The sequence below is a fragment of the Barbus barbus genome (assembly GCF_936440315.1).
Source record: "Barbus barbus genome assembly, chromosome: 43".
Classification (NCBI taxonomy): Eukaryota; Metazoa; Chordata; class Actinopteri; order Cypriniformes; family Cyprinidae; genus Barbus; species Barbus barbus.
The window spans coordinates 9,639,884-9,657,361 of NC_136721.1; the positions used below are offsets into that span (position 1 = coordinate 9,639,884).

At 37.2% G+C, this 17,478-nt stretch overlaps 1 protein-coding gene across 1 annotated transcript; it reads left to right on the forward strand.

Moving 5' to 3' along the window:
- Positions 1-8,992: 8,992 nt before the first annotated feature.
- On the forward strand, positions 8,993-17,075 carry ca4c (carbonic anhydrase IV c; the record flags this gene model as incomplete). The annotated part of the gene is made up of 8 exons (XM_079405018.1): positions 8,993-9,052; positions 12,559-12,601; positions 12,752-12,916; positions 14,581-14,726; positions 14,838-14,930; positions 15,992-16,058; positions 16,167-16,327; positions 16,881-17,075. 8 exons carry the CDS (start codon positions 8,993-8,995, stop codon positions 17,073-17,075), a joined length of 930 nt encoding a protein of 309 aa, XP_079261144.1.
- Positions 17,076-17,478: the final 403 nt, after the last annotated feature.

Below are 17,478 nucleotides of genomic sequence, written 5' to 3' on the forward strand. Positions count from 1 at the left end.
GTGTTCAATAAAAGATTCATTCAAAAATACTGATTCTTTCCATAATAATTGAACGAATCTAAGCTGTAACTTTTGGCTGACATGATCTTATGAGTTTGACACTACCAATTACTGGTTCTGAAGTCAGTAAGGCCCAGTTCAGACATCTTGTCTCTCCCCTTTAATCAACCACAGTTGTGTTATTCACTTTATCAGAGTGTTCATTAAGAAGCTCTAGCTAATCCACCTTTGCCTTGTCTTAATTCAACTCTCTCATTTATTTCCAATCAGTTGCAGGTCTCAGAGCTGTTGTTGCATTTAGTTAAATCTCAGCTAGCAGCATCCCTCACAATGAGACTCGTGGCCAGAGTCTATTAGAGCCTGACCTCCCTGTATCACTGTGGATGTTAATTACATCCACACACACACACTCCTACACACATACACTGTCCCTCATATGAAGATATCGACTGTCCGGTCACTCAGAATGGTAAACATCCACAGATCTATGAAATGGAGGTCACCTTCATTTTAGAAGACTGTTGTAATCTTCTTTCACTCAGGTCTGAGCTGTCTGTCAGTCCCCTGCATTCAGACTGGGAATAACTTCTTTGACTTTAATCTGTCCTGGGGAATTGCACATTGCATTGCCTTGATGGCACTGCTATTTTCACATGTTCTCTATCTCCCTTACAGATTTGTGAGCATACACACACACACTTAGACAAACAAACGATGGTTGCATAGGCTGTGTGTCTCACAGTAACTGGAGAGTGAGTAAACTGAGCTGGAGAAATAAGATTGCTACTCTGCGTTTGTGTCCATGACCTTCTATTTCTCTTCTGCCCTCATCAGCTTCAATACAGAGCCACTCGCTGCCTCACCATTGCGCAGAGCAATCTCACAGAGAGAGGGGTGAGAAGACGAAAAGCTGACCTTTGATCCGGGACAGAATTCAATTTGGGTAAAAGACCTTGGTGGCATCAGCTTTCTATGGGATCTCTCCCCCGTCAGATATATAAACAGGCCAGAGTGATGGATGCCTGGGAGATTTTTGTCGAGCAGGATATTGTTATGGTGACAGACAAGGGTAGCCGACACATGCGGTTACAGCTGAGGCAGGACTGAAGTGTCAAGCTGCCATGTGCTTAAATGGATAGTTCACCACAAATTTAAATTTTGTCATCATTTACTCACCCTCATGTCAGTCCAAACCTGCATGACTTTTTGTCCTCTTTGGAACAAAAAGGGAGAACATTCTTCTATTATTTTAAAGCCATGGAACATTGCTGCCATGGTCACTGTTCACTTCAAATCTGTCCTGTCTTTCATTGGCACATTCACAAGAACTCACACAAGAAGTTGTGTCCTATTCAATGTTAAAGTTCAATGTTAAACTAAAACCAGTAAAAAGTCATTTTCAGTTATTTAAATTAAGCTGAAATAAAATAAAATATTAATATTAGATAAAATTAACAAACATTACTAAAACTAAAACTGAAATAAAAAAAGCTATACAGAAATATTACATTTAAAAAAAAAAACTTAAAATGACAAACTAAAATCAAAAAGAAAATTTAAAACAAAAAAATAAAACTAGTTCAAAATACTTATAAAAATTAAAATACTATATCAATAATACTCAAATAACACTGGTCCTATTCATAAATGAATCAGAATTAGATTAGAATTCAGAGTCAGTCAGAACTTAATGAATGGGACTGAATCAAATGAATCAGTTCTCTGGAACGACTTTCAGTGAATAATGACTCTTTCGCATGTGAAGCTATCATTTGACATTATGAGACTTGGAATATAATGAGTCATGTGGACTGCTTTTACAATCCGAATTTCGGAAATGTTGGGACATTTTTAAATTTGAATAAAATGAAAACTAAAAGACTAAATTTTACACTTTAATTCACTAAATGAGCTCATTTCAAATTTGATGCCTGCTACAGGTCTCAAAAAAGTTGGCAGAGATGTCTTAGAGAGGCAGAGTCTCTCAGAAGTAAAGATGGGCAGAGGCTATCCAATCTGTGAAAGAGTGCATAAAAAGATTGTGGAATACTTTAAAAACAATGTTCCTCAATGTCGAATTGCAAAGGCTTTGCAAATCTCATCATCTACAGTGGATAACATCATCAAAAGATTCAGAGAAACTGGAAAAATGGCCGAAGACCTTTGTTGGATGCCTGTGGTCTTCGGCCCTCAGACGACACTGCATCACTCATGGGCATGATTCTGTCATTGACAATACTAAATGGGCCCAGGAATACCTCCAGAAACCACCGCCGTGCCATCTGCAGATGCCAACTAAAGCTCTATCATGCAAAAAGGAAGCCGTATGTGAACATGGCCCAGAAGCGCCGTCGTGTAAAATATAAAATAGACTGTTTCAAAGTGGAAAAGTGTTCTATGGTCAGACAAGTCCAAATTTGACATTCTTGTTGGAAATTACAGACGCAGTGTCCTCCAGGCTAAAGAGGAGGGAGACCTTCCAGCGTGTTATCCGCGTTCAGTTCAAAAGCCAGCATCTCTGATGGTATGGGGGTGCATGTATGCATACGGTGTGAGCAGCTTGCATGTTTTGGAAGGCACTATGAATGCTGAAAGGTATATAAAGGTTTTAGAGCAACATATGCTCCCCTCCAGACCATGTGTATTTCAGGGAAGACCTTGTGTATTTCAGCAGGACAATGCAAAACCACATACTGCAGCTATTACAATAGAATGGCTTTGTAGTGGAAGAGTCCGAGTGCTGAATTGACCTGCCTGCAGTCCAGATCTTTCACCTATAGAGATCATTAAACGAAAAATACGTCAAAGAACTCTTTAGCAGCTGGAAATCTATATCAGGCAAGAATGGGACCAAATTCCAGAAACACCAAAAACTCCAGAAATTCATAACCTTGATGTGCAGACATCTTCAAACTGTTTTGAAAAGAAGAGGAGATGCTACACCAGGGTAAACATGCCCCTGTCCCAACTATTTTGAGACCTGTAGCAGGCATCAAATTTGAAATGAGCTCAATTTGTGCATAAAATTGTAACACTTCTCAGTTTAAACTTTTTTTATGTTATCTATGTTCTATTGTGAATAAAATATTGGCTCATGTGATTTGAAATTCTTTTAGTTTTCATGTTTTTTCAAATGTAAAAAATGTCTCAACATTTCCGGAATTCGGTTGTATGATATTTTTATTGGAGTTGTACATGATTTTTGAGGATTGAAAGCTCTAGTCCTTATTCATTGTCATTGTAAGGAAAAGACTCGAACAGTCTTCATATTGTGTTCCACATAAGAAAGAAACTCATACAGGCTTAGAGCAACGTAAGAGTGAGATGATGACAGAGTTTAAATTTTTTGATGAACTATCCCCTTAATTCTGCTTTGCTTCTGGAGAGGATAATCCATTAACTGTGGTGAATTTAGAGGCTAATTAGGTTTACCAGAAAAGGCAATGTTTCACAATATCTCTGATCTTTTCTTCTACGACTAAAACAGCAATTTAGGTCTTGACGTTAATTATATGTTAGAGTGGTACTTATAAAGGTTATTAGTGTGTGCTTAATGAGTGGAAAAGTTAAGAGTTCCCAGAGTAACACAGTAAAACGCCACAGTGGATTTTAGTTTTTGAATGTGTTGGTTTAACTTTAATGAGAGTATGTTTAAAAATATGATATTGCGCAATAAGTTCAAATAATCAAAGAGTATGTTTGGAACTGGTGCAAAAGTTTTACCAAGCAAGTAAAGACATTCTCTATACCAGTTTGCGAACAACTTCCAAATTTTAGACTTTCAGGCCTCATTCACATCCTGAATCATCAAGAAGCACACCCTCCTCCGGTCCTCCCCCACAGGGTGATGAAGCTGAGATGTACCATTCAGTGACGGCACGTTTAATCAGCACTCCAAAATGTATGATCGCAAGAGACACGGCTCCACGCCACATGTCTCTGCACACCGCTATTACAAGTACGGAATAACCATGCGTGATCACACAATCAATCCACCAGCAGCTTTTAAATTAGCATCTCAAACCCTCAGCACATGTTTTGTCACAGACTGCCAAGCAGTAAAATTGATATTAAGAATATTGACTGTTGTACATGACAGTCTATTAATAATGGCAGGGGTGAATAGGTATGAGGAATATGTAGGACTATAGCTTCGTCTGATTGGGAGGGTGAAAGGTATGATGGGATAGGTGTTCCTCTAGAGGGTGATGGATTGTGGTGTGCTGTTCATGCCCTGATGGCATTGGCTTCAAGAAATTGGTATATATGCAATTTATTGTTGGAGAACAAATAACGCATTGATCAATCGATTCTGAATTTGATAAAGAGGTAACATTATGAAGAGCATAAATCATTGAGAAGCACTATCTCTGTACACTGATGAAAATATATTTGGGCCACCATTTGGAGTTCCTCAGATCCCAACCACACCAAAAGGACCTTCTGGAGAACCTTTAGTCACCATTTCAAAAAGGGCATTTCTCTGAAGAACTTGGTTCCAGAATGAACTGCTATCAGTTCTTTAATGAACCATGCAATAATAGCATTGTTAGCTAACTATAGTTGCAAGTTCCATTGAACTCTATTGCTAACAATGGAACTTTCGACCATAGTTGCTTTTGGGAAACACACCTTAGAATGGTTCATGGTTTGCACAATGCTGCACTTGATGGTATGCTTTATATAATTTTCCCTGTGGAACTTGAGGATTTGCTTGTGGATTTGTCATATCCGCTGATATCCCTGTCTCAATCTCCAACTATCTATTTGATGATTAATATACATGAGGAGTGCTGGAAAGTATTTTTCCATTCATTTTTCCCTTCAGGATTTAAAACAAAAAAGTTCTTCATTTGAGAGCATGGGCATAATTTGCTTGTCATCATTCCCTGGTGGATTTTTCTGAAGAATCATGGGTAATGTAGTTTTTCCACAGAGAATTCTACTGTTAGACATGACTATTTAAAAAAATAGGCTTAAATAGTGCTGATGGCTTCAACACAAGCATATACCATTGATTAACAACCTTGTAGCTCACAGTAGGTCTGCCTTTAATGGTTTAAAAATAATTATAAAAAATCTGTTCTCTTGAATTGATTTTTACTTCCAGAACCCAACTATTACATTCTATAAAATACCCTAAATGGTGCATGTACATTTTTACAGTTTGAAGCATAGCTTAAGATTGTTTTTAATTCACTGAAAGCTGGCAAGACTATTCCCAAGCAGGATTCTCTCCTCACAGGTAACTAAAGCTGACAACTGAAGGAGTCTCTGTAGGATTTGGCTATGAACATTTTTTCTGTTTCAGCCTTGCCAAAACACCAGTGGTCGTTAATAAATTCAGGCATGTAAAAATGGGCTTTCCTCCGTGAGGTATCCTTGCCCTCCATAAATTGGAAAGCTCCTCAATCTCAGGTCGGAGATGACGCTGGAAGGGGGGAAAAGAGCAATGAAACATTAATATTTTGAAAGAAATGTTTTATTTAAGTACCTCACAGCAGCACTAGGGGGATGAAAAACATTTATCCATTGGAAATGATATTATGACCCTGGCAAAGGCCATGTGATGGCTTGTTTATTTTGTTCCAGGGAGCTATTACGAGAGGTGACTGTGTGGGACTGAGAGAGCAGGACCGAATAGCATTCTGGTTTTACTCTGCTTTGAGGAAGTCGTGGCCTAATGGTTAGAGAGTCGGACTCGTAATCCAAAGGTTGCGGGTTCGAGTCTCCGGCCGGCAGGAATTGTAGGTGGGGGGAGTGAATGTCCAGCGCTCTCTCCACCCTCAATACCACGACTGAGGTGCCCTTGAGCAAGGCACCGAACCCCCAACCGCTCCCCGGGCGCCGCAGCATAAATGGCTGCCCACTGCTCCGGGTGTGTGTTCACGGTGTGTGTGTGTTCACTGCTGTGTGTGTGCACGTTGGATGGGTTAAATGCAGAGCACGAATTCCGAGTATGGGTCACCATACTTGGCTGAATGTCACTTCACACTTCACTTCACTTTGAAAACAAAGTGTGGTAGCCTACTATTTTGTCCTTTCAAGTACTGACATGACACTGCCTTGCGAGTGTACTTGCGGAAAAGAATTTAATATATGCTTGGTAATCATATTTGCCAGGTGCGTATTCATGCTAATGATCCTAATAATTATTAAGGAGCTGTTGATTGTTCATTTAAATTGCAGACGTGTTTCAAAAATGGATGTGGATAATGATCTCAAGATGCTTTTGTTTCAATTAAGATGGATTTGGATCCTTACTGCACACAAGCACCTACCATTTGTCAGGACTTTGTCGGCTGTTCTCGTTCTTCCTCGCGGCTCATTCAAAGTGGATTAAAACATCTAAGAAGGTAATCAGACCTTCTAACACAAAACAGAAAGCCTATATGCCCAACGACTCTCAGCGAAGTGTAACCAATAACTGTTCCATTTGCAAGATGCAGCTGAGCTTGAAATTAATACAAATATCTTTTATTTCAAAAACGGAGGCTATGAATTCCCAGCAGCACTTCCAGGTGATCTTACTGTATACCAATTAGGCCGCTTGCATTGAGTAGCTCGGCTTTGGCTCTGATTGATGTCTGACCTCTTGGGATCCTTGAAAATCACTCGCTCTGCATTCTGCCGCAGCCCCCCGTGGGATCCTGATGAATGGCGACCCAAACAAATGAAAATGTTTATCGTCCTCTTATCAAATTAACCACTCTATTGCACAGTTAATTGTTTATTAAAGGATTTAAGATGGAATCACATAATGAACCTGGTACCGGTCTTAAGCTTTTTTCCAATTAGGAAATGCACTGACTCATGTGATCTGAATGATGTCACTCCTATGAAACTGAAGCTGCAAGAACTTTTATTTATTTAATTTTTATTCATATCTGAAGAGGAGTTGGACATCAAAAGGCAGTCTTTTCCTTCTGTATGGTCCATACTCTGTTAATCAGAAAAGCCACAGCACCCCCTACTGCTCAACACTTTCCAGACCATCATTAAAGGCTCCAACTTGATGGAAAATCCCAAAACTAGATTAGAATAATTCATTATTATATTATATTCTAATAAAATATATCATATTTTTCTCATTCCCTCAAAATTTGGTAACAGTATCCAGAATATAGTAAGTATTTTTTTTGTCTTTAAACATGAATCATGTTTATGGAAGTTACTTTAATACCAAGCAGCGTTCTGTTGTTGGTGGCGAATCTTTATGAGTATGATGAACATGTATGCTCCCACACAAAATTCCCAATTGTGTGGTTTCCTGTTCAGCTGGATGGATTTCAAATATCTGAACAACGGTAATGTGACCGGACTTTTAGGGCTACAACAGCTTGTCACTGGGGCAAGTAACCTTAACATGTTTCATATAGAACCTTGTAGCAAACTTATTACCTTACTGAGTCTTGTAGGAGAACATAAGGTATAAAGCTGTCCCTTCAAATAAATAGTTTTGTGTGAATCCACCCAAAAATAAAAATTCTGTCATCATTTACCCAACCATAATGTCTTCCGAACATTGGATCACAAAATAAGACATTTTTGAAGTGACATGTGGCCAAGTATAGTGACCCATACTCGGAATTTGTGCTCTGCAATTAACCCATCCAAAGTGCACACAGACAGCAGTGAACACACACCCAGAGCAGTAGCCAGCCATTTATGCTGCAGCGCCCGGGGAGCAGTCGGGGTGCCTTGCCTTGACCTCAGCCGTGGTATTGAAGGAGGAGAGAGCATTTTCACTCCAATCCTACAATCCCTGCCGGCCCAAGATTCAAACCCACAACCTTTGGATTACGAGTCCAACTCTCTAACCATTAGGCCACAACTTGACTTCTTTTGAAGGATGTTAGTAACCAAACAGTTTTCCATTTAATTTTTTGTCCGTACAATAGTGGCAATGACATTTTTCATTTCTGCATAAAACACCTTCTTTTATGTTTCACAGAAGAAAGACAGTCATATATGTTGGGAACATATATTTTTATATATATTTTGTTCATCTCTAAGATTACTGCCCCAGTAACAAGCTGCTGTATCCCTAAAGGCTAGTAATGATTCTCCATGACGAGTTGCAAGTAAATGAGGCATCACAGTCCAGATTTTAGTGGACTATAACAAAACTGGCAGCCATACAGTATATTTAATTCCTTTCTCTAATTCTCTACTGTCCCTTTGCTGCCAACTGTTTACCTTCCACTTCATTCACTCGTAATCACATGTGATGTCCATAAAATGGAGTCGTTCCATTTTGGCTGGCTAAAGCTCAACAGGGCAGACCTTCATGCCGAGTTGACTTTAATGACTTTTTAATAGGTCTCTCCGTTTTAACGATGCAGTACAACAGTTCCAGCCATTTTATTGGAATGATGAATGATTGAGAGGAGGCTAACATTAATTTAATTTACAGCACAGGCTTCCCATCTTTAAAAGCCCAAGACGGCATCGCAAGAGGCAAAGAAAGATAGAGGGATGGGGTGCGTTCATTATGTCGGAAAAAGGCTGGGGTGATTTATGATAGCAGCATTGTTGTTTTCCCTTATCTCTAATTAGATGCTTTTGTCGTGCTAACTGATTTCAGTGTCAAAGCTGTGTGTTGCAGAGGGTTTAGAGCATGTGTGTGTCCTCGAAGACAAACTTTACAGTGTGCTTAAAACTACATGCCCTACAATAGGGAAAATAACAGGTTTTGTTTTGCACTCCAGCCCTGTAGAATAGTGCCCTCTGCAGGCTGTTTGATAAAGCAAACTCATTAAGTCAAAGTTCAGGGAAAACTTCACTAGGTTCAACTGGCTGTAGCTTGTATTGTGAGAGTTAAATGTCCTCATCAAGGACCTCAAATGCCCTTCCTTGCTGCCCTACACCTGTCATTTCAACTCTTACCTGTAAAACTCTCTCTCCCCCCTCTCCCCTCCTTCCTTTCCTCTACTATATAAAATGGGTTCCTGTCTCACAAGGCAGTGAGATTTGTATTAGTATTGTAGACATGAAGTCCATTCTCTCTCTCTTATCTGTTCTGTTGGTTCCAGAGCTCTGTTCAGGTAAGGTAGAAGATCTATCTATCTATCTATCTATCTATCTATCTATCTATCTATCTATCATCTATCTATCTATCTATCTATCTATCTATCTATCTATCTATCTATCTATCTATCTATCTATCTATCTGTCTGTCTGTCTGTCTGTCTATCTATCTAAGCTGTCTGTCTGTCGAGCTGTGTATCTCTCTGGCTGTCTGGCAGTAGTTGGATGAATGACTACTCTAAGCGAAATAGAAAAGGCTGAATTTTGTCATGACAAAACACTAACATGTCTTGCACAGAAATAACTTTTCTATAAACCAGTCTTTTATAAAGTTGTTAAAGCGGAATATAACCCTAAAATTTCCAATATTAATGTTACTGTATGATAACGTGTACATATTTATTTGTTGTATAAATTAATAATACATTTTAGAACTGATAATGGTGTTTAAAAAACATTCAAAAAGGCCTATTTTACAAAATGTGTTATTATGCAGCATATGACGATCTATGATAAGGTTGAATGTAATATTGTTTTTGGAACCATTAACACAACTTAAGTCGTCGTCATTATAGGCTACTAAAACATTCACATAATTATTCACAATAATAATTTTTACTGTTTTATAGCATACGGTGGAGTCCAAAAGTCAGAGACCACTAGGCCTAGAGACCACTTTGCATTTTCAGATTTTTTTTAGTAGGCCATAATCAGCCTATAGCTAGATATGACAAATAAATGCAAAAACCTACAAATAGCTAAATAAAGTAAAAAAAAAAAAATCCCCAAACTTTTATTCGTTTCTTATAATGACTAAATATTAGCTAGAAACTAAAAAAAATCATAATCAACTAAAATTTGAAACTGGTACGTTATCAAAAGATATAGCCTAAATTAGATCATACTTTACAGTAGTATTATTTTAGTATTCAGTAGGCTATTATTACTTTCAACCAAGATCTCGAGTTCAAGTAGCCTATAGCAGAAATATCAAGTTCCCAGTTAAAACTATGTAGTAAAAGTAGTAGTAGATTAGTAGATAAACATAAAGAGCGCAGAATTTTTTGTTGTGATTCGTACCTGTAGGCTACATCGCTAAAATAACCTTCCTCAGGTTTCACAGACAAGGCTTAAGCCTAGTCCTAGACTAAAATGTAAATCTGAGCTCTTTCAACTGAAAGAAACTTGCAATGACTGATCTTAAAATATATCAGTGCCTTGTTTGTTGTCTCAAGATGCACATCAGTAATGTTTTTTCCTAAGCACGTTTATAAAAATGACTCAAATGTCCTAATTGAACTATGGCCAAATCCTGGCTTAGTCTAAAACCTGTCTGTGAAACCGGGCCCTTACCTTTGCCATTACTGCTTCTATCAGGCGAACAGACTTTTCCCATGAGCGAATAGACAGTTGTATAGCAGCAAAAGTGAAAGAGGATGGTGAAGTTTAGCACAGGGAGCTGTTTGAAAAAAAGTTTGCCGCAGGAGTGTGTGTGCAGAGATGACGCTCCATAAGTGTAGCTTTAACATTAATACCGCCAAATAATTGCATACTTTTAAATTGTGACATGTAGCTTATCAATTAATGACCCATAAACAACGGAGTCAAAGTTAATTTACTAATTTAGTTAACGGAGAAAAGAGTGTATGAAACTTGGGCTCCACTGTACAAGTTACACATTATATACAAACATTATTAATACAATAACTTTTTTTGAAGCCATATAGTAGAGATCGTATTGCACATAATTATGGTGGCATGAAAGTCTAGTGACTGAAAGATGCTGATTTGTGACTGCATAATCACTGTGGGAAAATTGTTATAAATGTTTGTATTGTTTGGTACAACTCAATAATCAGCAGTAACTATGCATAAACACTTCTAGCTATCTGGTAGAATTTTAGTCCAGTCACAGCCTCTCCTGCTCCTTGTCCTTTGAGTGGAATGCAGTTCTTGCATTCTTGAACTCTTTGAAAATAGTTAATTTATTTGTGCCTTGTCTACATGCCCTTTATGTTTTGAACTTGAATGCACCAAGTACCCTTCTACAGTACATTGTTTGTGCTGTTATATTAGCATGTGTCCTTGTCCTAAACCTGCAAAACCAGAGGTGTCAGAATGGGGGTAATTCATGAGAAGGTATTTCCCAAAAGTAATTATGATCCAAACAGCAGAGGGAGGTGTAAACTGTACTATATTTCCATAAGTGTGTGTGTTTCGGGTATGGACGTTTTTATATTTTTAGATATAGGCTACTGTTTAGGCTAACTACCATGCAGATAATAATATCAAATCAATATTTTTGTGAATGAGTGAATTCAATATGATGCTTGCACATGCCAAGTTTGAGTTCCAATGTTTTACTGCATAATTACTCTGACAGTCAGCGATTTTGCTCTGTCATTGGTTAATCTAGCCTGTATTTTGGGTTATTGAATCCAGACAGGTTATTTTTTAACAGAGGGTCACCTTGTATCGTTTATATTGTCTGACCTCTTCAAAGTTCACCGTCTTCTTTCACTTGCTTTGTACTTATAAGACATGCAGATGTAGTCTATTACATGTATTGTTTGTTTTTTTGGTGATACCTAAAGTCATTCTCATGCAACAGTTTAATTTTTTATATAACATTGTTCACTGCATTGAAAAACTAATGCCAAGCTTAAAATCACCTAGCTTTAAAGGGATAGTTTACCCAAAAATAAGATTTTTTTTATCATTTATTTACCCCCTTGTCATTCCAAACCTGTACACTGAAAAAAAGAAAAAAGAAAAGAAAAGAAAAGAAAAAATGGGGTAGAAATATTTTTTGTTACTCGGAATTATTTAATTAATTACAAAGAAATGGCAATTAACACATTGATTTGAACATGACATTTTAAAGTAGAAAGACTGAAATAGTATTTTCTTGTAAAATGGACAACTCCAATAATCTTTGTATTGTTTACACTCAGAAAAAAAGCTGTTTTTAGGAGTGTGACATTTGTGGAGAAAATAACATATTTAATGTGCATTTTAAAAAATGTTTCAGTGTTTTTGTCCTTACACTGAAAGTCAATGGGGGTCCAAAGAAACAACAGAATTGGTCCCTTTTAACTCCATCTACTTTTGTGTTACATAAAGAAATAACGTTATACAGGTTTGGAACAACATAAGGGTGAGTAAATGATGAATTTTATTTTTTGTGCAAACTAAGCTGAATGGGATGAAAGTGCACAGGTGGAGAGTGGGTAATGTGAAAACACTTAAAGTGCCCTTGCATTCAAGCACATGTTCTGCACTCAATCAAACCTGGTGATCAGGAGGGGGACTCAGTTAGATTGCTTACTGATTATCAGGAAAAACTTTGTGAATCAAAGCATGGCTTTTTATGGCCACAAAATAAACAAATGTGTTAGTTAATGACCACCATCATAACTGGTTCTTAAGACCGCTCTGAACCTTGGCTTTAAGTCAAGGATCTGAATTCCTTCCAGTAGTGGTCCATGAAACCAGTTGCATCAAGATGTTCTCTCTGTTCCAGGTCAGTGGTGCTACCAGAGCCAGTTTTCCTGTCATGACACATGTAGAGGTAAGAACAAACACACAAAATAGTTTGTACCTGGACTCAACCTCTCAGGATTTTGCATAGTCATCTCCAAAGCAAAGTCCTTGTTCACAGTTTCTCATATAGTTGAATGTTTATACTGAGATAAATGTGTTTTCCAATTGTGTCATCCAGGGCCTTCGGAGTGGAAGGATAATTTTCCTAATTGTGGAGGTCAGAGACAATCGCCTATCAATATTGTCACAGGCAAAGTGAAGCATGACTCAAAACTGACCAGTTTTATCTTCGAGGGCCACAAGAAAGTTTTCAATATGAGTGTGGAAAATCATGGACATTCAGGTAGACTGAACTGAAATTTAAAGACATATTTCACCTAAAAATGTAGATTCTGTCACAATTTATTTAATAAAACTGCCATTCATCTCCAGAACACAAATTAAGTTATTTTTAATACTTTCATCATTTTTGGTCATCCATTGAAAATCCACTCAACCAAAACTTTGAGATCATAAAAGTAATCAATGAACAAACCTCACGCATCAAGCAAGTGTGATGGAGCTTCTGTTTACCATAATTTATTAAAGGTGCCATAAAAATGGAAAACTGTATTTACCTTGATATAGTTGAATAATAACAGTTCTGTACATAGAAATGACATGAGCCTCAAACACCGTTGTTTCCTCCTTCTTATGTAAATCTCGTGAATGCAAAAGACCACTGAAAAATAGGCTAATCAGAACATAACACCGACTGTGACATTACAGTCGGGATCACTAATAGTTACGCCCCCACCATTTGCATATACCCGCCCATGATCTAGGCCAGTTGCCAGCCGAACCATCAGAAGTTCTGTAGGTATTGAAACAAGCGAGGACAACAGCGAAAATGGCAGATCATGGAAATAAATGTTATGTTCCAGGCTGTGCAGGGGATGTGAAGTGCAGGGACGGGTTGGAGTCTGTATTCAGAAAGGCTTAAGGTACATGGTTAGCTTCTTGCTAGCGGTAGCCTGTTACAGTACAGTACATAAGATTTCACTTACCACATAAACAGAGTAAGGAGAGATGAATGAGGATGATAGCAAATGATTTGCAGATCCTGAGCACCACTGACAAACATCTGATTTTGTAAAATGTATGGTATGTTCTGCTCCATAGTATAAACGGAGTAAGTGCAATCGCGAATCTTGAAAGTGAAACTAAAAAGCGATCGTGCATTAGAAAACAGATTCAATGCCAAGCATATTAATAGCAGCTCCCTGATGCCTGCATTTTATTTACAGTATAATTACCCAACGATATAACTGCGATATAATTTTCCCCATGTTTCCTTCCTGTGAGCTACTGAAATGAGCCACACTGTGAAACAGCCAATCAGAGCAGAGCTCAACATTGAGCCCCACTGTTAAACAGCCAATCAGAGCAGAGCTCAACATTATTATTCATGACCCTTCCAAATAAGGTAATAACAGACCCTTTCATTCTAGTGAGAAATCCTAGGGTTTTAAATGGACATGTAAAACTGTTTCTGGAGACTTTTTTGCTCTTACTTATACCTTCTATGTAGATATCAGAGAACAATTTAACAGCACCTTTAACTCTGTGCATTGATCAGTGTTTATATGTGAAAAAAGCCTCAGCTACATCTGTTCATCTTATACAGTAAAGCAACTGTGTCTTTTCAGAATGCTCAAATCATATGGATTACTTTTGTTTTCATGAACTTAATGAATTATGAAAATTTTGGTGGAATGGACTTTCAGTCTTGCAGAATTCATTCAAAATATCTTAATTTGCGTTTCAAAAATAAACAAAAGTCTTATGGGTTTGGAACATGAGGTTGAGTAACTGATGACACAATTTTCATTTTTGGATGAACTATCCCTTTAACTCAAAAAAATCCATTCAGTTTAATTCAGCTGAGTTTACCTGATTTATTTTGAATTCTGTTAACTTTTAAATCTTGTAACAGTTAAGTACTAAAAGCTCCATGATTCCTTCCAGCTCACTTCACCCTCCCTCAATCGGTGCGTCTCCGTGGAGGGGGTCTGCCAGCCACATACAAGGCCGTCCAGTTCCACCTGCACTGGGGAAAGAATGGTGGCCAGGGCTCAGAGCACTCTGTGGACGGGGAGCGTTATCCCATGGAGGTGAGAGTCCATGTCACTATCAAAAATATACAGACAATAAAATGCCAAAAACCCTATTATTTTCTTCAAGTTACTTTATGATGTGTATTAATGATGCACTTCGTCCCCCAGCTCCATATTGTTCATATTAAAGAAAAGTATGGCAGTTTGGGAGAGGCTCTAAATGACTCTACAGGGGTGGCAGCACTTGCCTTCTTTTTTAAGGTACTCTTGTGATATTTAATATGTCTCATACCTAACCATATTTTTGTGAGAAAATTATTTGAACACAACTCTTAAAGTGATAGTTCACCCAAACAGATTTATTTTAAGGCAGCAGGTATTTGCACTAAGTGCAGCAAATAGCATATTTTCTTAGCGATAGATACTATTTACACTAAGTGCAAATAGCGACGTATGCTATTTATACGTATGCTATTTTATATTTAATCCATTGCAAACAGCAATGAATTCTATTTACACCAAGTGAAAATAGCAGTATTTTTTAACAATATGCTATTTACACTTAAGTGCAAATATCTATAGATTCTATTTACACTATGTTAAAATAGCAATATTGTCTGCTATTTATACTACTTTTTGCAAATAGTGGCAATTATCTGCACCTCAGTATTGTAGTAAATTATAAAACAGTACACAATAATATCGTATTGAGTGCAAATTATAGTTTTAATTCAAATTATTAAATGGATGCCATCTTATTGGGACAATAAAGCCCTCCCTACACCTACCCTTACCCTACTTTTATTTCCTTCATTTTTATTGTAAATAAATGCCTTTCCGATGCGATATGAGATTTGAAAAGGAAGAAAAAAAGTTTAGCAAAAGGCTGATGTTTTAGTAATTTTGTTGTGGATTTTATTTTTATTTTTAGTTATTTTCCAAATAACTGACATTCTTCCATAAAACTCAGTATTACCATATAATAGTGAACGAGGACCAGTTTTAAGCTAAAAACAAATATCAGGACTCAAATGAGTCTAATGCATGAATAAATTATACAAATTGGTTTTGTGAACTTCAGCTGAAAAGATCAAACATCATTCATTCACAAATTGAACATCACATGAATATGCAGTGGATATTTTTGAGTTCAACCTCATACAATGCTATATTTAGTCATATGGAATAATTTTATGACATTTTATGTTACCTTATACACATTTTGGATTTGACAGCCCCAGTCCTCATTCATACTGAAGCAATTTTAGGTTCAATTAACTTGATGTCTATATAACAACTGACTTTTGCCATCCCCCTTTTAGGTGACTTCTGGCCAAAACAAACAGCTGGACAGAGTCATAGAGGCTTTAGGAAAAGTCCGATATGAAGGTGAGTTATTATTTAAGATTACAAGTAAAAAAAAAAAAAAAAAATGGGGGGGGGGGGGTCTTATTTTTGATTAGTTTATCTTTTCAACATGTTTTGTTTGATCAAAAGGGAACAGCAGTGAAATTGAAGACTTTAAACTGACCGACATCCTCCCTCAAGCCAATAAACTGAGCTACTATCGGTACTCGGGTTCCTTGACCACACCAGGCTGTGACCAGGCTGTTGTTTGGACAGTCTTCCAACAGACTCTGTCCATAAGCAAAAATCAGGTACAGAGACACTTTTTCTTTTACACATAAACCAGACTGAGATCTAGATGTTAGTCTGATTACAATCACCAGTATCTCAGGATAATTAAAGCTAGACACTACAGGCAAACCCATTTTTCTTCCATAACATGCCTTCTTTTAGACTAGTGGAAAGAATTTAAGTTTAAGTGTTATTTTATTACACTTTATCTATTTGTTCCTGTACATTGTAATTACAATTAAAGCTTGTTTTCTCAAAATGAGTCTTATATCAAACTTATATCTAATAACTAATCTTCCTGTTCCTAATGATATTCATGAGGTTTACGAAGAGGTTTGTTCATATCAGTCGATTGATTTCTATAACATTTATTCCTAAAAACAGTATAAAATAGATATCCAAAATCTCCCTCTGTAAAAACCTTTAACTCTGATGTCAATAAAATGAATCAAAACAAATATCTTAATGCGCTGTGATTAATCAACTAATATTGTGATTCTTATTACTCTTTTCACCTGAGATTTTAATTCAAAAGCACTGATCCTTTTGTCCGTCTTTCTTTTCCTGCTTTAGCTGATGTCAATGGATAAACAGCTGTTATTCGGGACAGAAAAACCAATGACTGAAGTATTCCGTCCTGTGCAGAATCTGAACGGACGAGTTGTGTACACATCTGTGCCAGCTCACAGTCTGCATATCCTGCCCAATCTAATCACCCTGTTTCTGTGCCTCTTTTGTGTTTTTGGACAACAAAGGCGTTTTCGTTGAATGGTAGAGACCGCATCTCTTTTAACAAAGGATGTTCCATATTGAACTTCCAGAAGTATACCTGATCAACTGAGCACTGAACTGAAGGCACTTGAATGGATCTCTGCCACTGTGCTAAAGCAGAGAAACTAAACAATGAAGAGATTTCTTAGTCTTAGTTATTTTCTGTGTTCACAACTATTAATTAATCTCATTGGTTGCTCTTATCATGTCCTCCAATATTCTTTTTTAGTTGTGGCAGCTTTATCTGGCTTTGATCATTTCAGGATTCTTATCTGTTTTCCATTAATTTTTTGGTTGTTCATGATTACCACATTTAAAGTATTTTAAATCTTTTTATATATTGCTGGGAAGGATTTCCATTTATATTTATGTACCAATAATTATACTTTTATATAAGTCT